The following is a 27,676-nucleotide window of genomic DNA, read 5'->3' as shown; positions in this document are numbered from 1 at the left end:
GGATTCAGACCGGCTGGATCTCCAACAGCTCTCTAGGCCCCGTCTCCGACGCTTCATCTCCCGGAGCTCCACGGAAAACCATGGAGCCCACTGGGATCTGCACCGGGTCAGGGGCCGCAAGGGTACAACTCGGTCAAGTGCCTCCGTGGCTGCCTTTTCCCAGGCTTCCACTAAGGCATCCGCCGAGCTGTGAGCAAGGAGGCAGGTGGGGACCCCAGCGCTGCCTGGAACCAATGAATCCTTTGTAGATATGTGTTTTAAAACAGGTGACTTAAAAGATTAGTCATAATTGGCATTCATCCTGATTATTTATTCTCCAGAGGTATGTCATCAACAATTCATTGTATCAAACAAAGGCATCTATAATGTTCACTGATCAAGTAATAGTCTTCTTTGTAGCTTTGTTTTCTTTAATATTTTACACTTACAATTGGAAAACTATCTGCATTTTAGGAACCTCTCTTTGCTGCAAGAGTGATATATGACCTCCTCTTCTTCTTCATGGTGATCATTATTGTCCTTAATCTGATTTTTGGAGTCATTATTGATACCTTTGCTGATCTAAGAAGTGAAAAACAGAAGAAAGAAGAAGTTTTGAAAACAACATGTTTTATTTGTGGTAAGTGTCAGAATCAGCAAGAGTTCAGTTCTAGGCAAATATAGGAATGTCTCCATTCCTCAAAAGAAATGCACACATTTTTGTGATTGAATCAACATTTATGAATGTTTGTAGGGCGGCTTGTTAATGTTAAGGCTTTGACAGAGTCCTTTCTGAAGGCTACTGACTTTAGTTGCATAGGGTAAGAGGGTAGGGTTCTCATGGATTGGCTGAGATTTAAAAAAAAAATAGGAATACACGGGCAGTTCTAACATTAGAGAGATGTTCGAGGTAAGATCCCCTAAAAATTTGGTGCTGATATAATTGTTTTATAAATTACATAAAAAAATATTGTAGTTAGGACTGAACAACATGGCAGCTATGTAAACAACTCAGACTGTACCTATACTTTAGATCTGACCTGGTAGAGACTGAACAGGAAATAGAATTATGGTGGAGAACATAATGAAAATGTGAAGCCAGAGACTAGCTGCTGTAAAAAAAAAAGACAGATTCCATGCATTGAAAAGCTAGGAAGGGACTCAGAAATAGAACTGCCAATGTAACAATGCCTTATACAAATATAAGGTGGGAACTGGAGTACTGTGGATTTTATAGAACCAAAAAGTTAAAGAGCAAATCTGTCATTAATCTTTTTCGAACCCTAGCCTTATGAGGAAGAATTGGAGCAATTGGAGCTGTTTAGCTTTAAATAAAAATAGGGAAAGATACACATTTTTAAAAAGTAAATAAAATGTAACTTGGAGGAAAAAAAGCTTTTCTCCTTCTCTTATCATGTCAAAACCTGAAGGTCATTTTGAAAAGTTACTATCACCATCTAACCCCTGACTTTCCAAATGCATTTTATTGATTACTGCACTAATTATCTGATCCAGGGCTCTTCTTATGTTTGTTTGTCCTTAATCTTCACACACTTATAAATACCCAAAACAGAAATAATTAATCCTCAGCTATTGGTAGAAAGTCTCTGCATATCATAAGTCTTCATTTTCTATACAATTGTATGTATCCCAGAAAGTGAAGTTTTATGAACTGTAAACCATCCAGAGTCATTGGCTGAGATTGGCAGCCCTTGAAATTGAGCAAACAAGCTAACAAATAAATAAAATGTGGTGGTTCATAATGTTTATAATGAAGATATTTAAGGGCCAAGCAATATTCATTTGAATCTTATCAGGGGAAAAAAAGTCTACAATCTATAGCAGGGGTATCAAACTGCCGGCCCGCCAGCCGGATCCGTCATCCGGAATCCACGCCTACCCTATTGCCGGCAATGGCAAAACAGTCCTGATACGTCTCGAGATGTCACATGACGTCGTGAGTTTGACATGTCTGATCCATAGGTAGTCTTACCTGTTAAAATACAGTAAAATCATGTAGTGCCTTCTGATCCTTAAAGAAAGCTGTTTTGAACAGTTTTAGATTGTTGGATTGTCTTTAAAAAAAACTTCAGTGGAATCCAGTCCTCCAGTTAACCAGTCAATGCGCTATATGAAAGCATATGCTGTATGTGGTCGAATATTCTTCCTCCAATTGTGTTCAGAGGTTGTGTTTCATTTTCCTCATTAGGTTTGGAAAGAGACAAGTTTGATAACAAGACAGTGACTTTTGAGGAACACATTAAAGAGGAGCACAATATGTGGCACTATTTATTCTTCATTGTGTTGGTAAAAGTAAAAGACTCTACAGAATATACAGGGCCTGAGAGTTATGTAGCAGAAATGATAAAGGTGAGTTTTGCCGTACTCTGTGTGAAATATGGCTTGTTCATACTTCTTTTAATTCTTCCAATGCCAGAAAGTCTGAATTCACATTCTATGAAGATTTTAAAAGATCTGTAATGAGCATTGATCCATACGTCTTTATTTTTTTTTTCCTGTAGAAAAGCGTTCTTCAGAACAAGTATAATTTGTTTTCACAAAATTGTCACAAAATAATGTCTTGGTGGTGAATCCTTGGTGGCTCAGTGGGTTAGGACGCTGAGCTTGTCGATCAGAAGGTCGGCAGTTTGGTGGGTCAAATCCCGAGTGCCGCGTAGCAGAGTGAGCGCCTGTTACTCGTCCCAGCTTCTGCCAACCTAGCAGTTCGAAAGCACGTAAAAAATGCAAGTAGAAAAATAGGGACCACTCCGGTGGGAAGGTAACAGCGTTCCGTGTGCCTTTGGCGTCTAGTCATGCCGGCCACATGACCACGGAGACGTCCTTAGACAAGCGCTGGCTCTTCGGCTTTGAAACGGAGATGAGCACCGGCCCCTAGAGTTGGAAACGACTAGCACGCATGTGCGGGGGAACCTTTACCTTTACCTTTTAATGTCTTGTCAATGTCTGACATTTTTACAAACTCAATGTGTGGCCACCCATATTCTTTGGGCACTCAATATGTTGGATCAGGTCCATAGTTGGCATGGTGGTTGTGAACTCACTGTAGGCTGCTTCCTCTTGCAGAAGGAAAGAAGCCGGGTAGAAGTCACCTAGCACTACTACTAGGTGGGCAGAATTTGGAGATGAAAACATCCCCTTCTCTTCCATTGAGTTTTCATAACCTAATCCAAGTGTTCTCTCTCATGTGCAACTTAATTGGGAATACAAATAATTTTATTATGTTTTATTATGAGCAGACTTGGCATTTAACAGCAGCAGCCAAAGCCCTTGGACTCCAAAGATCTGAAATTGTGGATCCCAATTGTGGATCCTCAATTAAAAGTTGAGAGTTGGAAGAGAGTAGTTAGTTGAAGGCTCCTAAGTCATATTTTCTGAATGAAGCTTACTCTCAGCCTTCTGTCATGTCTTTTCTTACGAACGAACGAAGGAGAATATACATGTCAGGATATTGTTGTAGGATCCAATCTGGGTCGGTCACCAGGACCAGAGTTTTCTAGCAGTAAAATCTGACAGTTCGGAAGACAAAACCTAGAGTCCCAATGACTGATCCAGATTGGATCCTACAATATCTTTTCTTGCACGTCATAATCAAAATTCCATTCTTTTGTGACACCCCCCCCAAAACAAAGAAAATACTGACCAATACCTCCAGCCTATAATTCCCTATCTATCTAAAGTTAGAATTAGATTGTATTAAAGCAGGTGATTCTGGGTTAAATCAGCATCTCAGATTTTGTTGTTGTTGTTAGTTGCAAAGTCGTGTCCGACCCATTGCGACCCCATGGACAACGTTCCTCCAGGCCTTCCTGCCCTCTACTATCTTCTGTAGTCCATTTAAGCTCACGCCTACTGCTTCAGTGACTCCATCCAGCCACCTCATTCTCTGTTGTCCCCTTCTTCTATTGCCCTCAATCTTTCCCAGCATTAGGCTCTTCTCCAGTGAATCCTTCCTTCTCATTAGGTGGCCAAAGTATTTGAGTTTTAGCTTCAGGATCTGGCCTTCTAAAGAGCAGTCAGGGTTGATCTCCCCTAGGACTGACCGGTTTGATCGCCTTGTAGTCCAAAGGACTCGCAGGAGTCTTCTCCAGCACCATAGTTCAAAGGCCTCAATTCTTTGGAGCTCAGCCTTTCTTATGGTCCAACTTTCACAGCCATACATTGCAACTGGTAAAACCATGGCCTTGACTATATATACACACTTTTGTTGGCAGGGTGATGTCTCTGCTTTTTAGTATGTTGTCTAGATTTACCATGGCTTTCTTTCCCCAGGAGCAAGCATCTTTTAATTTCTTGGCTGCAGTCCCCATCTGCGGTGATCTTGGAGCCCAGGAAAATAAAATCTGTCACTACCTCCATTTCTTCCCCATCTATTTGCCAGGAATTGAGAGGGCCGGATGACATGATCTTGATTTTCTTAATGTTGAGTTTCAAGCCCACTTTTGCACTCTCCTTCTTCACCCGCATCAAGAGGCTCTGTTGGATGGATAATATAGTATTTTCATCTGGCTGTTAGACCTACTTCAAATATTGAGTAGCATTTGAATGTGTATAGATCCCAAATGCCACCCTTGAAAACTTAAACTATTAAAAAAATAATTCCTAAAAGAATGTTGCATTTTCCAATTAAAATTAATTCATTGTGAATATGACCTCTGTTTTAACTGTAATTATATTTTGGTTATTCTAATCACCAAATTGATCATGGCAAGATTAAATTAATTCAATAAAAGCTATGATTTCATACTAAACTGGTTAAAAGATTCTTGAAACAGATCTAAAGTACAATGATCACATAATGGTGCTGCCATTATCTTCATCTTTGAGGTTATTAAACTTCTAAAAAATGTATCTGTGGGAATCAAACGAACTGAGCTAAATAAGACTTCTAGTTTTTGCTTTTAGACTCTCTTTAACAGCAAACGGGACATCTTTCCTGTTTCTTTATATTTCTGTATGTCAATTTAAGGATTCATCTTTAAAGAATCTTTTATAAACACCTTTAGAGGCAGAATGCCTTTGTTTTGCCAAATGCTCATTTAATCCTGAATTCAGCTTCCTGATTAGCATAAAGTACTGACAGGCCAGGAACATGTTTAATTTTTCTCATGCCTTCTACCTCATCACAAGCCTATCTGGGTGAAAATTTCCGCTGAATGTTTGCCTCCATTTATTATAAAATACATGCAGTTGCCCTTGGAGGATGCATTATACAGCATATATTAAATGGTTTTTGAAGATAAATCCCCTTAAAATCTCTCATTATGTAGTCCATTCTGCTTTGAATTCTTTTAAGCTTGTGTCCTACTTCTGAGTATTCCCTAGATAATAGCTTCTTTTAAAAAGTGTTGTGAGTAATCGTCTGACAGTAGATTAATGGGTTAGGAAAGCTTGTCACCTTATCTTGTTCTCACAGGGCTAGAAAGTTTTTAGAATGTAATTTTGTATTTAAGTCAAAGGATTTGCCTGTAAAAATAATTGCATGTTGTGTTTGTAATGGCATATAACTGACAAAAGTTTTGTAAACATGTGATACCACATATTAAGGATTTTTTGATACAGAAAACATCGTGGCTTTTTAAAAATTTAGTAACCATTCACACAGCAATCTAGCAGGATTTTTTAAGAGAAAGATGGCCTGTTTTCTAAGTGCATGTGAAAATGTCAAACAAGCAATTGTTACCAGAACTTTTTATGGAAGAAAATGCTTTTTAAAAAAATAGCTACTACATGTTCAACAAGACTTGTTTTGAATAGAATAGAGCTGGAAGGGGCCTTGGAGGTTTTCTAGTCCAGCCCCCTGCTCAAGCAGGAGAACCTATACCATCTCAGACAGGTGATTGTCCAGTCTCTTCTTGAAAATGTCCAGTGATGGAATGCCCACAATTTCTGGGGGTAAGCTGTTCCACTGGTTGATTGTCCTCACTGTCAGGAAGTTTCTCCTTAATTCCAGGTTGCTTCTCTCTTTGATCAGTTTCCAACCATTGTTTCTCGTTCTTCCCTCTGGTGCTCTGGTGAACAACCTGACTCCTTTTTTCTTGTGGCAGTCCCATAGATACTGGAATACTGCTATCATGTCTCCCCTATTTCTCCTTTTCTTTAGACTAGCCAAACCCAAGTTCTGCAGCCATTCTTCATATGTTTTGATCTCCAGGCCAGGCCTTGGATCATCTTAGTTGCTCTTCTCTGAATTTTTTCCAAACTCTCAACTTCTTTTTTGTGATATGGTGACCAAAACTGACAGCAGTATTCGAGGTGTGGTCTTACTAGGGCTTTATAAAGCGGTACTAATACTTTGCGTGATCTTGATTCTATGCCTCTGTTTATACAACCCAAGATTGTATTAGTTATTTTGGTTGCTGCTACACATTGCTGGCTCAAAGTTAAGTGATCGTCCACTAGGACTCCAAGGTCCCTTGTATTCCATGTAAAGAAGCTATAGGTCCATATATCAGTAAAAAAAAGGCTTTGCTGGTTATCTCAGGAACTACATCACCAGTAACTGTGCTTGACTTGTTTTGGCTATCAGGGTATTGAAAGGGTATTGAAAATACCAGATTCTCAAACTGAATGAACCCTCAGAGTCTCCCAGAAAACAATAGCAACTCCATCAGCATTATAGCTGGGTGTGTCATGGCTGGTGCCAAACCAGAAACCCTCTGAGTACCATTTCAGAGAGGGAAATGCCTCCTCGTGCTTTGCCTGGTCTCAGTCATGCATGCCAGGTCAGCTCTGTCATCTGGGATTAGATCCCAGGTGAGATTAACTTTAATGAAGACCAACCTGGTATTTAAAAGCACCAGCTGGAGTACAGAGCTGCTCAAAATTTAATAACTGGGAACTGGAGACAGAGGCAGGGAACTGGAACATGGGACCTATAAGAGATTTGGGTTTGGGTCCCCATTGAGCAGCCCACCCCGATTCTCCCAGTATCTCCCATTGCCCATTACTACAACAATCTATCTTATTCTTATCTGCTCTTAATTTCCCAAAAACACCTCCTCATCCCTGCTCACTCTCCATCATGGCCAAGGTCCTGTTACATCATCCATTCATACCCTGTTTCTCAGGGTATCAGATTGGCATCAGGGCAGTGCTGTCAAGCACTCATTGCTAGCACAACCACATCCTAATCTGCAATCATCTAAGACAGTGATAGCGAATCTTTTAGAGACCGAGTGCCCAAACTGCAACCCAAAACCCACTTATATATCGTTGGGTGCTGGGTGGGCGTGGCCCATTGGGTGGGCGTGGCTGTGGTGCTAACGGTAGACTCGGTGGGACTAAAAAGTTCAATCAATCCATTCCAACTTTGCGAGATCTTTTTTTTTCCCTGCGAGAAGTTGAAATTGATTGATTGAATCTTTTTTTTCCTTACAGTGGCAGAGGCCTAAAGTGAAAAGGTTTTATAAAACCCAGCTGAAGGCCTAGTACTGGGGCAACGGTGCGCGTGCCCACAGAGAGGGCTCTGCGTGCCACCTGTGGCACGCATGCCATAGGTTCGCCACCACAGATCTAAGAAGATCAGTTGCAACCCCACCTTCCTTCCATCGTTCATAAAGTTCATTCACGAATTTCAGGACTGCATAAGGACTGCAAACATTTCAAAAGGAAAGTGACATTAAACAATGGGACATTGTGCAAGTGAAAAAAAATGTTACAAGGCTTAAGACTACAGGCACCTTTTTTTTCTTTTATTGGTATAGTGCAGAAATACTCTTTCTGGATTTTTTTAAAAAAAATCTATTATGGACATTTTCATAGAAAGACAAGATACACAGGGGTTTAATATGCATTTAATGTTTCCAGTTAATTTTATAGCTGTAACAATTGTCTTTAAAAAAATGGGTGTGCCACACTATGCTGCTGCAGGATAGAACAAATCCATTCTGCATGTATCTAGTATTGTCTGCCCTCTAGAGGTATAGTTGTTATCTACATTTGCCATGGCAAACTGATGTTTTGTGTCAACCTGTTGTATCATCGCTTCATTGATCAAAGATAAAAATGGCATGGTCTACAAAGCTAACCGCTTGCATGATCATATGTGTAAAATCAATTTGTTTTTTTTTAATTGTAACTGGCCACAAATATGGATCTTTCTTACTTCAAGGACTGTTTCTTGCTGGTTTGGTAGGTAGGCTAGTTATCAGGTTCCCGTGGTTGCCATAAAAATTAATGAAACAAGGATTGGAAGCCCTCAGATGCTGAGATAGAATTATTAGTAATTTCTACAAATGATTTACATGAAAAACTTTCAGGCTGAAAAGTGCAGATCTGACTGCTGTAAAATTTAAGTGGTCCTCCTATCGGCTCATTCTTTTTTCTGATCTATATGTTTAATCAGTTTTATTTCTCTTATAACATGCCTTTGTATTTTCCTGTGGTTTCAGGAAAATTCATTTTAATCCTTTCTTCTGGGTAGTGATTTAGCCAGCTAAACATTAATTGCCTACCTTAACAGAGTGAGCGCCTGTTACTCGTCCCAGCTTCTGCCAACCTAGCAGTTTGAAAGGACGTAAAAAATGCAAGTAGAAAAATAGGGACCACTATGGTGGGAAGGTAACAGCGTTCCGTGCGCCTTTGACGTCTAGTCATGCCGGCCACATGACCATGGAGACGTCCTCGGACAAGTGCTGGCTCTTCGGCTTTGAAACGGAGATGAGCACCGGCCCCTAGAGTCGGAAACGACTAGCACGCATGTGCGGGGGAACCTTTACCTTTACCTTAACATTTCTAGGATTCCCTGCCTTATGGCACTTCTTTGCCACCACCAATTTTATTTCCTCAAACCTGCAAAACAGTATAGAAGAATTTACAGTTATCTTTACAAGGAAACACAAGGAATTTGTTGAGATCACTGTGAGCTGATCAGAAGGGCAGCAGCACTTTTGTAACTTATTTTTATCTAAGTTATAGGTAAAAGTTATACCTAAGTTATAAGTATTTATAACTTTATTTACAAGTTGCTGTAGTGTATGGGAAAAGGGAAGGTAGCTTATAAACAGTGTAAATAAGCTACAGGGGTTCCATTGCAACTGATGCAGGCTGTTTTGGCTATTTGTAGGACTCTTCTCCCACACGCTGTAGCTTAGCCAAAGTGAGCAGGGTGAAATTGAAGACTTCTGTTTGATTCTCCCTTCCCTTTGGCAAAGGACCAGCCAGCATGCAAATCACCAGGCTGCTTTTTGTGCCTTGAACAAAATTGCTTAGGCCAGGAACAGGAAAGCGAAAAGAGTCAAGAGTTTCCCCCAGTAGGAAAACAGATTGTACAGAAGTTCAAGTATTGCAGTTTATAACAACCACGGTCTTATTCCAGCTTAGTTGACCAGATAGATCTGGAACTGCTTTTGAACTGCTACAAAGTCCTTGTATGAAGTGTTTTTTAAAGTTTAGGAATTAATTCTTCCTTAAGTCCAAAGAATTCTACTCTGCAGATTCCCCTAATGTGTGTTTGTGAGTGTGAGTGTGTGTGTGTGTGTGTGAGAGAGAGAGAGAGTTAATCAGAATACCATAGGAACTGGAAATTTTGTTAATCTGCCATGTAATTGTTTTGGACACTATTCGTGTTTTGTACTATTCACTCCAGAAACAAAATACTAGAAAAACAATTTCTTTCATAAAACATTATTCATTAAACATAATTATTAAACAATTAAATTAGACATTTAAGAAAGGATTTAGAATTGTTTAAGATTTAGTAATACTTACTTATTTGGCTGGTGTGCTGCCCATCTCGTCGAGAGGATTTTGCTATCTTGGAAATATCGATACTAACTATTGGATTAGTGGGACTTGAGCAGTTTTATGCTGACTTGCAGAGTTTTCTTTAAAAAACTTAACTTGCACAGAAGAACTTGCAGATATTTGAGTAAAATTCAGCTGTCATGGTTCCGATCAATGCCACCAAATAAATCAGAACTCTGAGGCAGGAAAGTTCCCCAAAGAACATGTTTTTTGGATACATAATATTGGCATAAACAAAAGTGAAACCAGATCCAATTTTTTCCTTCAAGAATCTAAGTAACACAATGTAACAATTCCCACCCCTCACAACATGTTATCCAATAGAACAACTCGGCGGGGTTTCTGACTTAAAGATCCCCCTTCTCCCCTTCGCTGTGGCAATGACCTTGGTTCCCACAAGATTTGCTCATGTTTAGACTATCAGAAATTTCTCCCTCCCTTTCTCATTGCAAACTACAGTGACAAAAATGGCTGCAGCCTGGTCCATTGTAGAGTTGACATGGGCTTTGTTTGCCCTTGTTTCATACTGGCCATAACGTGTCAGAATGGCTGACTGTGGTCTACATATGACTACATCTTGTAATAGTAGTAGTTATTATTATTCCTTAAACTTGTATGCCACCTAACACCCAATGATTCACAACAATTAAGCAAAGAAATTACAATAAAATCAATAAAAGGTAAAAGATGGTGAATGGAACAGTCTGGGCAGAATAAAATCTGAGGTCTCATTCTCCCTTGCCAAAGGCCTGAGTGAAGAGCCAAGTCTTCACTACTCTTCTGAACAACAGCAGAGTGTTAACCTTCTGATTCTTGGAAGGAACTTCATTCCAGAGGGTAGGCATGGCTACAGAGAAGGTGCACTTCTAGGGTCTAAATAATTCGTACTGCTTAATCAAACCCAGAGTATGCCAACCCTACAAGATTGAAGTGGTTAGGCCAGGGGTCTTCAAACTTGGCCCTTTTATGACTTGTGGACTTCAACTCCCAGAATTCCTTAGCCAGGCATGCTGGCTGAGGAATTCTGGGAGTTGAAGTCCACAGGTCATAAAAGGGCCAAGTTTGAAGACCCTTGGGTTAGGCAGACTCTATGGAAAACATGTGGTTCTTCAAGTAACCAGCCCATATGCTGTTTAGGACTTTATAGGTAACAATCAAAACCTTGAATTGAATCTGGAAGCAAACTAGCAGCTACTACAGCTCATGAAGCAGAGGTGTTATACGGGTGTACCAGGCCAGGGGGATAAAGGAAAAAAATGAAAAGAAATCAAGTTCTAGGACATTATTTGAAGGGACTGAAGATCAAGACTGTTAAAAGTAAAAATAAGGGATTTACAATTGTTTTATTTGATCTAGGTGAAAATATATATTTTTTCTGGTAACCCTATGGATTTTTGGACTGAAGTAATGACGCTTTAAGGATTTGTTTATAGATAGGAGATAAGATATGGAAGGAAGAGATTGTTTGTATTTTAAAGTAAAGTGTCAAGTTAGTGAAATTGTTTATAGTTGCTGTGATGAAGGGGGAAGCGATTTCTTTATATATTTTTCTTTTTCTTTAGTATATATTTTCTTTTCTATTTTTTTCTCATCTGTACCTTCTATTTTTTCTTTTGGTTTGTAGTAGTTTTTAGTGTTGCAATTGTAATTTTTAACAAAATTGCTGTTTTAAAAAGCGTAAGTTTTGATTTGATTTGAAGTAATTGTGTTTTTTTTAAGTGCAAAAAAATTGCATCTTTAAAATTAAGCTCAAAACAGACCCTAGTTTGAAACCTACCTTATTCTCTAGCTGTAAGAAACATTAGTTTAACCTCTTTCCCCTATTGTGTCAAAACAGAAGAGAAACGGGCTCTTCATTACCTGTTCTGCCCTTCTACTCATTTGGTCATTTTCCTCCTATAACTATTGCTCAATATTTTTAGAGTGAGGCTCCATTACCTTAGGCAGGTTACAAAATATTACTGTATATAGACGGCGCCTGTGCACAGAGTGTTTTGTTAAATGAGCCTTTTGATGCAATTAATTCCAGCACAGCCACTCATGCTATAATCTGTCCTGGTTTATTTATGTAATCCCTTTTGTGCCAAACAACAAGAACTAGGTTAACAGAAGGCCTTGCACTGCCCTAGACTGAAAGACCCAGAGGAACCTCCTCTAGGCAATCCCTCAGCAGCTTTTCATCACTGGTTATGTAAAACCTCAGTGGTGCTTCCTTGTCATGAAAATTACTTCATCATAGGAAACAGCTGCTAAGCTAACTGTGCATTTCCCTGTAGCCTTGAACTATTTCCAGATGATTTTAAACTACACAAGTCTTTGTACATCCTAGCCTTTAAATTACCTTTATTTCCTTCATAATTTTAAGGGTTGCCATCTGGCAGGTTTCAAAATATCAGTCAGGTAGTTGCCCTATTTTATTAATTTACCTCTTCTTGTACAAGGAAGCATATGGGTGGCACTAGCAAATTAGGTGTGGTTAAGTTTAGTTAATAGGACGACAATTAACTCCAGACACAGAAAACATATCACACTCAGTTGTGTTAAATAAGCTGGAGAGAAAATAAGTGGTTGCTTAGTTTCTTTCCCTCCCTTCCTTAAAAAAAAATAACAAAGGGAAGACATGAGTGGCAGAAGCCTAGTCGTTTGCTCATTTCACTTAGATTTTTCAGAAATTACTAAATAATTAGGGTTCGATTCATCCAAACTTCTAAAAAGTCCCCTTTTAAACTCTTCCTAATTTTTTTTCTGTGCCATCTCATTCTACAATCTGTAAAAAAATAACATCTTAACTTCACTTTTTCCTTGCATTCATCCTTTCCACATCATGTGCATTGCCTTGTGACTGCAATTCTGAGAATCAAACTTGAAATGTGGAAACAGACCTGCAAAAAGGATTTTCTGTCCTCGTAGAAATGGCCTAAGAAGTTATTCTTGAATTCTTTTTCCCCCAGTGATTCTGAAATATCCATCCTTAATGTAATTAATTGTCTAGTTAGGTCATTTGCTAAAAGGAACAAAATCTTCTTAGGCAGTAATTGGATTCTTTTTTTTTTGGTTATATTGCGATGGGTGGAATGTCAGAATGCTTATAATATAAAGTTCTTTTGAACCAGTGCCAAGGTAGATGATGTATTAAAATAATATTCATGTTTGGAAAGACCCCCTATAACGAAATTCAGTGAAAGCATGGAAGGGCATTTCTCAGAATGCATTAAATTTCCCATCATGTGGGGCAACTTCCTTTTAATTTTTTTTTAAAGTTGTTGTGGATGCTTTAAAGCTGTGGTCATCACCGCCCCCACGTCTGAGATTCTGATGATAGCTACTTGAAAGGGACTTTTCCAACATTACCTAGAAAAGAGCTAGCCAGAAACAACACTTGTGGTTAGCCAGCTTCCGTCAGTGGGTTAATTCAGTTTGTCTGTTTCAATAGAGGAAGCTTTGCTGGGAAGCGGGAGCTGACAATTCAATCAGGGTTGTTGGAGGGTCACAACATAACAAGAGTGCATAATAACAGGGGTGCATGGGGCATCAATAGAAAGGATGTGTGTAGATGGAAACAAGGAAACAGACCCAAAATAAAACTTTTGGATTGTGGCTCACTTCATATATGGCAAAGAAGTTATAGCAATTTAACGTATTGTGCCTGCAGAATCAAACTTCAAGGGTGCTATTGAAATAACTGGAGGATTATTTGATTTGAAGATTTATTTAACTATGGTCAACAGCCCACAAGGTAACAAACAAAAGTCAGAAGCAATGAGTAACTATGTGAAAAACAGTGTAATGGTTGTATAAGTCTTGAAAATTAAGGCTTAAAAGCAGTGTGTGAGCAGAAAAAAAATATTGTTCTAAAAATAATGTAACACAATGTAAAAGAAATAGGAGAAGGATAAATAGAAATGAAATATAATGAAAGAAGAGACTTCATAATATCACTCAAGATCAGGACACTCTTATACCTTCTAATGGAAACTGCTGCAGATAGAAATTCTGTTAGTGAAGGAAAGTTCTGATCTAAGACTGAGAAATGGATCCCTTCTCCTTCACAAAAGAATGGGGTTTTATTTAAGGGGTGGTGAAGTCATATCTGTGTTTAACTGGCATAGAAAGAGCAACAGAAGAACACGTGTGGAAGGATCTCACGTTTGTTTGGACCAAGGATAGCACCTCTCAGAGAATAGAGTCTTACTCCACCTTCCATTTAATACTGCTGAGAATGTTGAATGTTGAAATGGGCTAAAGAAAAGGTTCTACTGAGAAAACAAATAGTTTGGTGATTTTAAAAGTCTCGTCTGGAACCCACCACTGAAAGCTGGTTTTGCATCTGCCATGCAATGTTAAAGACTGCTTGACAGATTTCAGTTTTAGCGCTCTCTAAATGTCGAAGCAGCAGAGAGCAAGTATAAATGCCAAAGGTCAGCTAAGTTTTTCCCTTGCAGCTTGATGAAAAGCCATCAAGAAAAATTAATGGGGCTGTTAGAAAACAAGAGTTTAAGCCAATAAGAGTTGGAATGTGAACTTTTGCTTTTGGTGAAATCATGTCGGCCTCTGTGCAGGTTAAAACAACTGAAGCTGCAGTATGGCATGTGGAAGGGCTTTAAAGGGCTTTAAATCATGATAGATGCATACCTCTGTACCATATAACACATGGGATATGTGTTACCTCTTGAAAGCTTAATGATAACAGGACTATATTTTTGGAGTGAAAATATTGCCTTGGTACTATTGTTAGCTTTGGCAGAAATGGCTCCAATTAATTCTGGATAAAGGGTGGCGGCTTGAAAAATTATACCAATGTATAATTATACCAAGCCTGGGACTTGCTCAGTTTTATTCTTTACAATTTGTCCCTGGTTTTTGTGGCAATTTGCTCTTCCCAAGGGGAGAAAAAAATGGTCATTTTGGTCTTTATTAATTTATATTGTATTGCTTTTTAATTAAGAACAAAAAAGGAGCAAAATACACAACGATAATTGAGTTGGAGATACATATTTTCAAAGAGGAGAAAAAAAATACATAAAAGTGCTTTAACAAAAAAGTGAAAAACTACGACAAAAGAAAAAAAATGTCAAAACATCTAACATATATAACAACATACAATATCATCAATGTCATAACATGTTACAATTCTATATATACACATCTAATACATGTGTATATGTTTGAACATGTTTGAATCCATATATGTTCAAATTTATATATATTTATATATATATTTCTAATACGTTTGTACAATTCTTGCAGGATTGGAAGATAAATCTGTGGCTCCATTTATTTAATGGTTGAAAAACCTGCCTGCATTTGCATCACTAGATTGCCCATAGATGTGCGCATTGTATAGACAAGCATAATGAAATATGTCATTTATACAGAATACAGTAGTTTGTTTGTTTGTTTTTTAAAAAAGAAAGGTGGCCTTGGCAGAAATGATGAGCCCTTTCCCCTTAGAAAATTCTGCTAAGGTCTGTCAACTTCATCTGAAGCCCACCTTTTGTGAGTAAAAGAATCCTTGGATCATTGGCATACACCATCCTTGACTACTGAACTTGAATAAAAATTGATTGCCGAACTTAATCGTTGACTTGTCCTTTACACTAAAATCTTTAAATGAATGTAACTTTGAGTAGGAGGTAGCAAAATGAGTCAATGTTCTTACAGAGATAAGACGATGTTGTGGCTCAAGAAGTAACGTTCTTAAATAATTGATATTAAGCTGATGTGTTATGTTTGCTGAGAAGAGCTATATAACTGATTAATATGGTGAATTAAAAAGGCAAACCTGATTACTTTCTCTAGAAAGTGTTTTGTACCTGACCTCATTTTCACAGTCTTACTTCTACTGACCAGATAAACATTGAGGGCCTATCCAGGGACCACAATAATTTATCTAGAATAATGATTTTTATTTATGAGTGTATTGGCAGAAAATGCTTTCTGTTTCCACATACACAAGTAAGCATTTTATAGCATGTTGTTAGCTATGAGCATAACTGTTTTTAAACAGTCATTTCAAAATCAAACTACGGCTAGTCCCCGACTTATGGCCACAATTGAGCCCAACCTTTCTGTTGTTAAGTGAGACAATTGTTAAGTGAGTTTTGCCCCATTTTATGAACTTTCTTGCCACAGTTGTTAAGTGAATCACTGCAGTTGTTAGGTTAGTAACATGGCTGGCAAGTGAATCTGGCTTTCTGATTGACTTTGCTTGTCAGAAGTTTGCAAAAGATGATCACATGGTCCCGGGATATTGCAACGGTCACAAATATGAGTCAGTTGCCAAGCATCTGAATTTTTCATGCGACCATGGGGAGGCTGCAATGGTCATAAATGTGAAAAACGGTCGTAGGTCACTTTTTTAGTGCCGTTGTAAGTTTGAACAGTCACTAAATGAGTTGTTGTAAGTTGAGGACCACAGTACCTGTAATCTGTGGAGCTTCTATTAAAAATGAAAAGGTGAACATTATAGAATAGAAGCAGTCAAGGTGAAGCTAGAGGAATCAAATGTGAGCGGCAACATTCATTCTATCTCCCTTGACATCTTTTATTGTGGTTGACTGGCCACCCTAGACACTATTTAAGGAGATGACTGTGTTTGCCTCTTTTGTTACTGATGTATTTGGATATAAGATATAGTGATTAAATAAATAGCAGTAGCAAAAGTAGAGTAATAAATGTGCCAATGTGGCTGAATTCTTACATAATATGCAAATACGTTATTACATTATTTATAAAATGTACAGGTAGCTCTTGATTTACAACTTAGCTACCGTTCGAAGAGTTTGAATGGGTATTTACAAGCCATGGATCATGACAATATATAAAATATGCTGTGTTCTAGTTTCAGATGTTATATCTCTACACAGCCCAGTTTTCTTACTTCCTCCTCAAACTGTTCTCTGAATTTTAATGTCCCCAATGTGGGAGAATAAATGAATAATACTGTATTGCAATATTACAGTAGATTTCAATAATTGTAATATTGTATTGTAATATTAAGACTGATGTAAATATATATCCGTGTATACATGCAATTGGCAGCGTTACTTATGGACAAGTTTCCAAGCCAGTAATTTGCTAATGAAGAGTAAATATGAAGTTAAAACTCTTATCTGTGCCTGGAGGTTAACAGGTTATATACATTGGATTCTGTGTTGAGTCCATATTCAGCCAACTAGTCAAGCAAACTTTCTTTCCATAATTTTAAGTGTTCCATATTCATCATGTAAAAATAACAAAACTATTCAGGGCTCTCAGATGCACCAAATGGGCCTGGATAAAATAACATCTGCCTTTCTAGGTGGTTGTTTTCTGTAAGAGTAGGAAGGCCTAGCCATTAAAATAAACAGGAGTTCTTCCATCTATTCTTCCTTGATGAACAGAGTGGCCAAGAATAGCTCACAAAGTCTCCTTCTTTCACCTGTGGTAGAAGCCCCAAAGCCAGGTAAACAAACCCACTTTCTCTCTTGTGAATGTATCTCATTATTTTACATTAAAGACTTTGAAAATATGTTGTATTCTCAGAATGATCAGGATCAGTAAACTAGACTTATCCTTTCCTTTGGGAGAAAAAAAACTGAATGGGTTAGCTTCAATGTTCTTACATCTTTGCTCCTCTTAATGTTTTCTCAATTCAAGCAATTCCGGATCGCTTCCTGGAAATTGAAGAAAAATTGTCCGTAGGAAAGAATTAATGGAGGGAGGAGCCCATGTTTCCAGGCAAAGTCCAAATATTTCCTCACTACAACTAAAAGATTAAATTGCTTCAAAACTATGAGGTGCAATTATTCTAATAATGGCTTGTTTTGTGACTTCTGAACATCAGACTTTTTTGCCCAGGCAAACTTTCCAAGATAAATATTCCAAGGCAAATATTTTAGGGTTTCAGGCTATTCGGCTTTTCCCCTCTCTTCTTTACAGTAGAGGTTTGTGGCACTCATCTTTGACAATGTATCCTTTTGCTTATGATTAAAATTCAGATGATCTTAATAAATTATATTTCAGGAAAGAAATCTGGATTGGTTCCCCCGGATGCGTGCCATGTCACTTGTTAGTAGTGACTCAGAAGGAGAACAAAATGAACTTAGAAACCTGCAAGAGAAGCTTGAATCAACGATGAAGCTGGTATCTAACCTTTCCAGTCAGCTGACGGAACTTAAAGATCAGGTACAAAACATAGAAAAAATGTTTACCAAAATAAGACCCATAAGGCTGGTTGAGAAAGGTGTATTACCTGATTATATGGGAAGCAGGAAAATCGGCAGTGTATATGTGATCTATACAGACATCAACAACTGTACTGTTAATAAATTGGCATTTTGACATCTGATTTAACAATTTTCCCTTTCCCATCACCATTTAGACTAAACAAATTAAAATGTATGTCATTTTTGTTCTTGGCCAGGACGAGTAACAAATTTCAAAGACAGTAAGCTCTAGTAAAACAAATCAAACTTCCTCTGTCCTCATTCTCCCTTAAAAAAAGGCAAGCAAAAGAATATAAGGAAACCTCATTACTTAATAAGCCATAACATCTCCAATGGAATGTTACTGAGAGGATGTTGTATAGAGAAGAATCACAAAAGCTTAAGTTCAGTCACGATTTTTGGTCCCTGTATTCTCCTGTATAATTGGGGGACTGGAGGCTAAAACATATAAGGAATGGTTGCTGGAATTGGGTATGTGTAGTTTAACGAAGAGAAGGGTTAGGGGTGACATGATAGCAGTGTTCCAATATCTCAGGGGCTGCCACAAAGAAGAGGGAGTCAAGCTATTCTCCAAAGCACCTGAAGGCAGGACAAGAAGCAACAGATGGAAAGTAATCAAGGAGAGAAGCAACCTAGAACTAAGGAGAAACTTCCTGACAGTTAGAACAACTAACCAGTGGAACAACCTGCCTCCAGAAGTGGTGAATGCTCCAACACTGGGAGTTTTTAAGAAGAGACTGGACAGCCATTTGTCTGAAATGGTATAGGGTATCCTGCCTTAGCAGGGGGTTGGACTAGATGACCTCCAAGGTCCCTTCCAACTACTGCTACTACTACTACTACTACTACTACTACTACTACTACTTATTATTATTATTATTATTATTATTTGTGCTCCAGCCTGCTTTTGTATAACTGAAGATTTATGTTCCCCTTGATGGACTCTCAGAGACTCTTGACCCCTTCTTTGATTTCATTGACAGATTAATGAGTTGTGACTAGGGATACCCACAACCTTTTCTCTACTTTCTTATGGAGATAAGCAACTTTGAGTCCTAGTTTGTTGCAATCCTGTTTTATCTCTTCTTTTTGTCCGGGGGGGGGGGAAATCATGGTATTTTAGATGAGATAAAATGGCATGTGCTGGGATGCCACAACCTGGTGGTATCAGACACTACCGAGCTTTCCATACTGAGAGTAGGAAGAAGAGGGAATAAGGAGAAGGATGAGCCAAAATCCACGGCTTGTGTCCATTTATTGTCATTATATTGCACATACTGTAAAAACAGCCTTAGTTTTGCCGGGGCTTATTCTGTGTAACTCCAACCAAATACCAATCCACTGCCCACCCCTTCAATAAAAGACAAAATTGAATGGGATATAAAAGGCAGTTTGAAACATTTGTATGTAATCTGTTTTTTCCAAATCCAAATACTACTTTTCCCAAAGGTTCCAGTCATATTCTTCCTTTTCCATTTTTTTTTCAATTCTGAGATATGTATATCATATTTCAAGGGCTTGAGGACCACAATTATTCTAGATGACTGTCGCTTTGATGGCAAGAATAGGTGACTTAAGTTATCAGTTTGGTTCAGCTTCACTAGTCTTGTAAAAAAAAACATGACTGAAGTTTGCATCTTCAGTTTGCCTAGTTTTTAAACTTTATTCTTGCTATTATGAAAAGTAGGAGTATAATAGCTTTGAGAGGTTTTCTTCAATACAGCAGAAAAAGGGGTAACCCAGTTTCTTTAATATGAAGAATATAGAGACTGTGTGCAGCAAGATTATTTACTGCATATATTGTATTTACAGATATAAAAAGAGACTCTATTCAGAGTTAAATCACAACGATTTAACTACTGTCCTACAAGATGTGCTTTAGCTTGTTTCTTCCTAACAGAACAGTTCTTCTGACGGGATTAGTTCCCTCCGATTGTTTCCAAACTTTGTAAAGAAATGGGTTAGTTTGTTTTCATTAACTGTAGTGGGCAAGAGTGCATTACTTCTTGCAATCAACTTTGAGAAATAAAGATGACCACAATAAATAGCAGTAGCTTATTCTGTGGTCTGACGTACAGGAAGTACTTGTGTCTACTGAGTAAATGTTTCAATTTTCCAGATGACAGAGCAGAGGAAGCAAAAACAGCGCATTGGTCTCCTAGGACATCCTCCTATCAATGTGAACCCACAGCAACCAGCCTAAATTGGATGGGTGTTTCGTCTTCCCATTGTATTTCCTTCCTTCAAACCAGAGTTGGGATCCAGTTCTTAAAGCTGCTTTGGTGTATTCCCAGTTCATGTAAATAAACCTATTTTTTATACTGTATGTATAGAACTGCTCTGAGAAAGTATTGGGTTTATAAATAGTGGCATATTATGAGAGGAGGATTACATTTGTACCTCCAAAATGTGTTTTTATAGGAAGAAAGGCACATCTAATTTGCACTTGAAAAAAAGGATTTATGTCTAAAATAATACATGATCTGTATTTTGTATTTAAAACCTCAGATAGCTAGTATTTATGTTTTATACAATTGTGCAATATGAATTATGCAATCACACTAGTTACTTTAGAAATGTATCCTAGAGGGAGTGCACATTTTTGAATCTGGTGTCATCTTACTCCATTTCCAAACAGTATCAAGTGTCCACTGATACAAGCTGCTGCCAAATGCTGTTCCTAGTGCGGTTGAGTTCTCCAGGCCCAATTCTCTGTTTTTGTTTGTTTGTAAAATACAGTATTTGAAATAGTTTGAAGCACTGTGGCAATAAAGCCTTCTTTTATTCCAGCCAACATTGATCCATCTCACTATTTAAAAAAAAGTTTTCAAAAAAACCTTATTGAGCTGATCCATCAATCGTGGTGCTGGAAACGTTATTTGAACATTAATTAATGAATAAATCTTGAAGGGAATATTTTTTTGTTATGACAGATTATATCAGGATGGTTCTCAATGGCTGGTAGTCAGGGTAATCTTCCAAAATATTTTTCTTGGGTTTGGTGCCATTTTGGTTTAGAAGAATCTAGAATAATGTAGAAATATCACCTTGGTCTATCATCTGTACATTTTGTTACTATATTCCAATAGAGATACATTTCCTTCAGTTATACTTTGTACCAATTAAAAATAAACTTGGCCTTCTAGGATCCCTAGCTGTGCACTGATTTTCCAATACTTGTGAAAAGCCACTAGACATAGATTATACTTTAGTTTTTTGTCACACTTTGTTAATCTTAAAAGATTATATAAATATATATATAAATATATATGTATAAATGTCATCTAGTTTTGTACATGATCCTCAGAGATTACAGAAGCAATCTCTGCTTTTAATAAGAAGCAGGGAGATGAGTGCTTACTAAAGTTTGTAAATGAAAAAATATAGATATTTAAATAAACGATAAAATAAATATGTACAGTGTTTCAGAGTGACAGCCTCATTCCTTGCAGGAAACCTGAATTCTCTTTTCAGAATTAGATTTGATGAAAAGAGCATCACCAAATCAACGTGGTTTGTTTGTATTTCCATCTGTGTTATTTTTATAAATAACTCAAGTTGGCAACATACTTAATACTTCCTCTTTCTCCTATTTTCCCCACAACAACAACCCAGGAGGTGAGTTGCACTGAGAGTGACCGGCCCAAATTCACCCAGCCGGCTTTCATGCCTAAGGCAGGATTAGAACACACCATCTTCTGATTTCTGCATTAGATACAACTGGCTTATAAAGAAGCTTTGAAATAATATCTACTGCAAGCGGGACAAATCTTGCCAAAGTACTACATGTCTGCTCTAATAGAAATAACTTTCAGCCATTGCACATGATATGTATTAATTTGCTCTGAAGTGGAACTGGGGTCTTGTGAATTTTCCCCCGGCATCAGATGTGTGTTTACAGGATAGCAAATGTAATTACACTTAACAATGTTAGCAAAGTTTGCAAACATATTTCTTTTTGTATCTTCTCATTTTATAAAGTCTAGTTCCAGCTGTGCTTTTCTGCTTTGAGTTTTATCCTGCCGAGTAGTATGAGCAGAGCAGAAATATATTCAGAAAGCATTACTCCATTAAAAGGAAACAGACTACATTTTTAACATAGCTGAGAGTGTATGAAACCTGATCCTAGACTGGTTTATTGCTCATAATCTCTAAGCCAAGTTTTTTAGCCCTCTGAATTCCCATATAACGCTAACCATAATGTGCACCTGACATATACAGCCAGAGCCAAACCAAATGAAACATATTATGGTTTATCATTATATATGAGCCATGACTAAAGTTTAATGTGATGATTTGTCTGCAATTCTCTGAGGTTTAATACTGGTATTGAAAGCTAGGCTAGCCAGCAGAAAGGATGTATCTTTCAAATGTAATACTGAGAACAGCTCAAACACCAAGGAAAAGGAATGCCTACGATCTAGAAAAGATTCTGTCTCCCTTCTTGACTGAGATTGTCAAGTATCTGAAAATACGTGGGGAACTCCAATAGCAATTATGTTACTGTCAGACTCACCCCACCATCTAATAGTTTCTCCCACAAGTTCATGGAAATACTCTTGAGAGAAGTCAAAGGAAGCTCAGGATTTTGTGACCAGCCTTCATGAGTTACATGAAGAAGGGCAGCTATAGTTCTCCTAGATCAGGCATGTCAAACTCGTGACGTCACGTGATCTCGTGCAATGTATCGTGGCTTTTCCCCCATTGCCAGCAATGGGGTGGGCGCGGTTTCAGTATGATGCATCTGGCCCATGGGTTGGTAGTTTGACATGCCTGTCCTAGATGTTTCACTACAGTTAGTCTGTGACACACAACCGTTCATATAGTGACTATTCAAGGTTACAACACCTTAAATGGTGACTTATGATTGGTTTTTCACACTTATGACCATTGTAGCATCTCCATGGTCTTGATCAACATTCAAGTGCTTGATAACTGGCATGTATTTGTGACTGTTGCACTATCCCTGGGTCACGTGATCACCATTTGTAACCTTTCCAGCTGGCTTCTGACAAGCAAAGTCAATAGGGGGAAGCCAGATTCACCTAACAACTGCAGTGGTTCATTTAACTGTGGCAAAAATGTCATAAAATGGGACCCAACTCACTTAATCAGTCTCTTGCTTAGCAATGGAAATCTTGGGCTCAATTATAGTTGTAAGTTGAGGATGACCTGCATAACATCATTGTACCATTTTGAAGCATTCACTTGGCATTCATCCTACATGGATTGAGGCACCCTGCTACGATGGTTCTGGTCTGACAGAATTATGGTGACTGATTTTCCGACTTGTGACTTGTGGAATGCTACAGTATTCAGGCTAATCCCCATGCTTTTCAATAACTTTATAGAATGTCTGGGAAACATTACTTTTGTTTCTCTCATGCAGACAAAACCATGCTTTGCCTCTAGTTTTCAGGTACCACTTCCAGAGACCTGTGGAGGTGTTTTTTTTTTGTTTGTTTGTTTGGAATGAGGAAGTTTGGGGGTTGGATACAGAACAAATTGACATTTAATGTAGAAAAAAGGGATATATTGTGGAAAGAAAAAAAAAAACCCATCTTGGATGGATTTAGACTCCTTAGGAATGATAAAGTTTGCCATTTTAGGTTCTGAATTTATTACTATCTGTGAAGGCACAAGCAAACCTAAGGGGATGCACTCTGCTGTTGGGTTCCCATACTTGCAATCGTAGGCATCTCTAGCAGTATACATTTCTCCCCATAGGTTCTTTGCTGGCATAGTCTCTTTTGCATAAGTGGCTTCCCTTTGGGGTGCCTGCACCTGAGGAGAGAAACACATCCACATAAAGCCTGAAGCCCATTAAACTTCACAAGGCAGGATTCACATATTGTCTGGGTCTGTTATATACCTCTAGTAAATTGTTCTCTGTGGCACCAGTTCTTTGGTTCCTATCCATACTTGTAACCAGTGTATGAACAGGGCCTATTGAGAGGGCTCACCAGGACCAAATAAGTTGGTCTCTTTTTCTTTCTTTTTCACAAATTCTCTATAAATGCAGTGAAAGAGTGCCATTTTGTCTCCCCTGCGGGATTCTTACAGGTGCTGTGGCTGCTTCTGCCAGCAGCATTCCCTTGTAACTCTAATCCTTACATCAGGGATCTTCAGTCTTGGCAACTTTAAGACTTGTGGACTTCAACTCCCAGAATTCCTGGCTGAGGAATTCTGGGAGTTGAAGTCCACAAGTCTCAAAGTTGCCAAGTTTGAAGACACCCCCCCTCCGCCTTATGTGATGTACAAGTAGTCCTCAGCTTACAACTATTTGTTTAGTGATCATTGTAAGTTGCAATAGCATTGAAAAAGGAGCGTTATGTCCATTTTTCACACTTACGACCATTGCAGCATCCCCGTGGTCATGTGATCAAAATTCAGATGCTTAGCAACTGGCTCGGTTGCAGTTCCCAGGCCATGTGATCACTTTTTGTAATCTCCTGACAAGCAAAGTCAAAGGAGGGAAGCCAGATTCCTTTGCCAACCATGTTACTAATTTAACATCCACAGTGATTCACTTAACAACTGTGGCAAGAAAGGTCATAAAATGGGGCAAAACTCACTTAAGAACTGCCTTGCTTAGCAACATAAATTTTAGACTCAGTTATGGTTGTAAGTCAAAGGTTACCTTTAAATTCTCTCTTAGGCACAGCATTTTTCTTCATCCAGTTCCTGCTGCCATTATGGACGCTGCTTATTCATACACAACATTTCAATGAAGTGCTTGCAGTTAAAAGCTGAACTTGTTTTGGTGGCAAAGGCAATATTTCATCACTTACTGCTGCATTAGCCCATGCATAGCACTGTGTCTAAATGTGTCCTCTTCAAAGCCATTCAACCCAAGTAATACTCAGTCAATACCGTAACATGCCCAGACTCAAGTTTCTGTTTTCCCATTTTTAAGCTTAATTGAAATTTCAGCCAACAAAGAATGATCTATTAGTTTTAACTTCGTTTTAATGCCACCCAATTCCACCTGCAATACAGATAGAATCCTCTTTCTCTTTGCATTACTTTTATCAGAATCTCATCAGATTGGTTAAGCTTTGCCACTGATTTTCCTTCCCCATTTGGGTTCCTCAATAAATGGTAACAGCATCATTCAGATTATGCCGCAGTGAAAAGGAACTGAAGTACGGGAGCATATTTTTTGATACTTCTGCTTTAGGTAATTATATCCAAAACCCCGTTTATGCCAACGATTAATAAGAAAAAAAAAACCCAAAGCTTCCTGATTTATTTAAGTAACAGCTTAATAGCTCCACAAAGATACTTTTTTTGTATCAGTTGTTTATGGAGTGATTGTAAATGTTTATAGTGCTTCAGTTTTAATATAGGAAGCCATAAGAATATTATACTACACATTGCCCATTTTTATGCAATGAAGATTTTTTTTTGTCCGTTTTATAAATATAGCATGATGTGAGAGGGAGGACTTTTTTTTAAAAAAAAAAGTTTTTTATTTTTATTTTTTCCAACTCTCCCCCATACATATCAACAAATATACTGTAATATTTTATCAAGTATTAACATACATTCTTTTTACATTCTTATCGATCAGATACTCTTAATAACATAAATGGACTGAAGGGGTTTTAGCTTTTTAAATATTGTTTTAATTGTTGGGCTTAATTAATTTAATTTATTTTAATTTTACACGTATATTATCTTTTATATTGTATTTTATGCTGCCCTGTAAACCGCCCTGAGTCCTTCGGGAATAGGGCGGTATAGAAATCTAATTAAATAAAATAAATAAATAAAATAAATACATACACCTAGATTTTGGTGTTGCTTGTCCATTTCCCCTTTTACTGTATCCACACTCCTTCTCTCTCTTCCCTCTTCTCTACCTTCTTTCTTCCTTTCTTCTCTTTCTTCCCTACTTCTCCCCTCTTCTTCCTCTCCTCTCCTCTTTCCTTCACCGATCCCCAGGGCTTTTTTTGTCATAGAACACCCAGAACGGAGTTCCGGCACCTTTTTTGGATGGAACCTTGTAGGGTAGGCAAGGCGGGTTGTGTGACGTGTGAGTTCCGGCACTTTTTTCTTTTACAAAAAAAGCACTGCCGATCCCCTTCCATTTTTCCCCACTTCTCCTCCTCTTCTCCTCCAACCTTCCTGGCTGAGGAATTCTGGGAGTTGAAGTCCACAAATCATAAAAGGGCCAAGTTTGAAGACCCCTGCACTACACTAACCATCATCGTCAAATAGATAATTAATTACAAGTATAATATCATACTGTGATATTATCACAGTATTGCTCAGTGCACTCAGTGGTTTCTAAACATTTGTTACCGTCAGGTAAAAATAGCTGTGTGTGTAGCCGCATTCGTATTCTCGCATGTCTGAGAATGTGGTGAGGTGGTTAAAGGGCTGAATTAGGAGTTAGGAGACCCAGGTTCTCATCCTCCTCTAGGCATGGAAGTCTTTTTGGGTTAGTCACTCCTTCTCAGCCCTAATCAGCTTCAGGCTGTGTGACAAGTTGGCTGAACACCAACACCCTTCATTGCATCATGCATTGATTAGTTTTACTGTAAGAACTAGGGGAATGTGTTGTGAAACAGAAGTTCCCTCCAGCCATGCGTGACAAATCGGCCTTCTGCAACTTGCTTGCTTTTCAAAGTTCAGTGAATTCTAGAATACTTCTAGAGGGCATCAAGGTTGATGAAAGGTGATCCACAGTCATGCAAAGAAAGGCACAAGCCAAGTTGCTTGATCTTATGAAGAAAACGAAACAATTTTTAAGTATACTTTTATTGATAACATTAATATGTGCTACTCAGTTACTGTCATATATATTTGACAATAATGAAACTGTAATATTTGTAAAGACGATCTAAAAACATAACTGGATGAAACAGGATCAATTCTGGTAACAGGATAAAATAGCTTTGTAGTATAATTATAGATGTTATTGTTGCAACAACTGCTATCTTCTATGTATGACAGGAAAAAATAATGTATAACCTCTAACTGTCACAGTACAATTGACTACTTAATAGTACAAACTAATGAATTCCACTTCGATTCTAGTTAAACTGATCTTCCTAAGAGTTAATTCCACATAACCAAACACAAGATTGCAATTGAAATCCCCTATTCAAGTGCCAGTTTTATCCTTATTATAAAGTTTTTATTTTTAGTCATATTTCCTCTTTCTAAACTGCCCCCTCACTCAGAAACTGACATATATTAAACAAGGACTATATAAGCATTTAAAATATATGAATTAAAATAGAACAAATGCTATACTTTTCACTGTTTATTTTTGAAGGTTATTTTTGTTTTATTTTTGCATTTTTTTCCCCAATTTTCAAAATTTTTACAAAGAGGAAAGATATCGTCTTTGAATAAAAACTTTATATATTTTTGTAAATGGAATGAAACATGACAAAACATTTCGGAACTAACCTGTAATTTCATGCTGTTGCAAAGTCCCATTATTCCAGCAACTTGGCCCAGAATGGGATTCCTATGGACTGAAGGTCTGTATTTTCACAGTAGGGAAGAATGGGTGGTTGACTTCCTAATTCCATAATGAAATTTTAATTGCTACTTTGTAGCAATTTTCAAACAAAAATTCAATATGAATTATCCTACTCTTTTCAACAATGTTCTTTGTGTTCTGAATATCAGAACACTTAAGCATTAAAGATGGTCTTTTGATTTTTCTTTCAGTGACAAGAATACACGTCAAATCCAGTAAGAAAAAA

General features: G+C 37.9%; 1 protein-coding gene across 1 annotated transcript in view; it reads left to right on the top strand.

Moving 5' to 3' along the window:
* ITPR1 (inositol 1,4,5-trisphosphate receptor type 1) overlaps nt 1-21,367 on the top strand; it is a 201,613-nt gene extending 180,246 nt beyond the window's left edge. Inside the window, exons 54-57 of the mRNA XM_081318646.1 lie at nt 454-619; nt 2,189-2,349; nt 17,749-17,910; nt 20,071-21,367. Of these exons, the coding sequence (XP_081174772.1) occupies nt 454-619; nt 2,189-2,349; nt 17,749-17,910; nt 20,071-20,154 (573 nt within the window). The 3' untranslated portion in view covers nt 20,155-21,367. The remainder of the gene's footprint in view (nt 1-453; nt 620-2,188; nt 2,350-17,748; nt 17,911-20,070) is intronic.
* The last annotated feature ends 6,309 nt before the right edge of the window (nt 21,368-27,676 follow it).

Source organism: Vipera berus, assembly GCF_964194415.1.
Source record: "Vipera berus genome assembly, chromosome: 2".
In the NCBI taxonomy this organism is placed as follows: Eukaryota; Metazoa; Chordata; class Lepidosauria; order Squamata; family Viperidae; genus Vipera; species Vipera berus.
The sequence above is the reverse complement of the archived record's forward strand: the minus strand, read 5'-3'. Positions and strand labels throughout refer to the sequence as shown.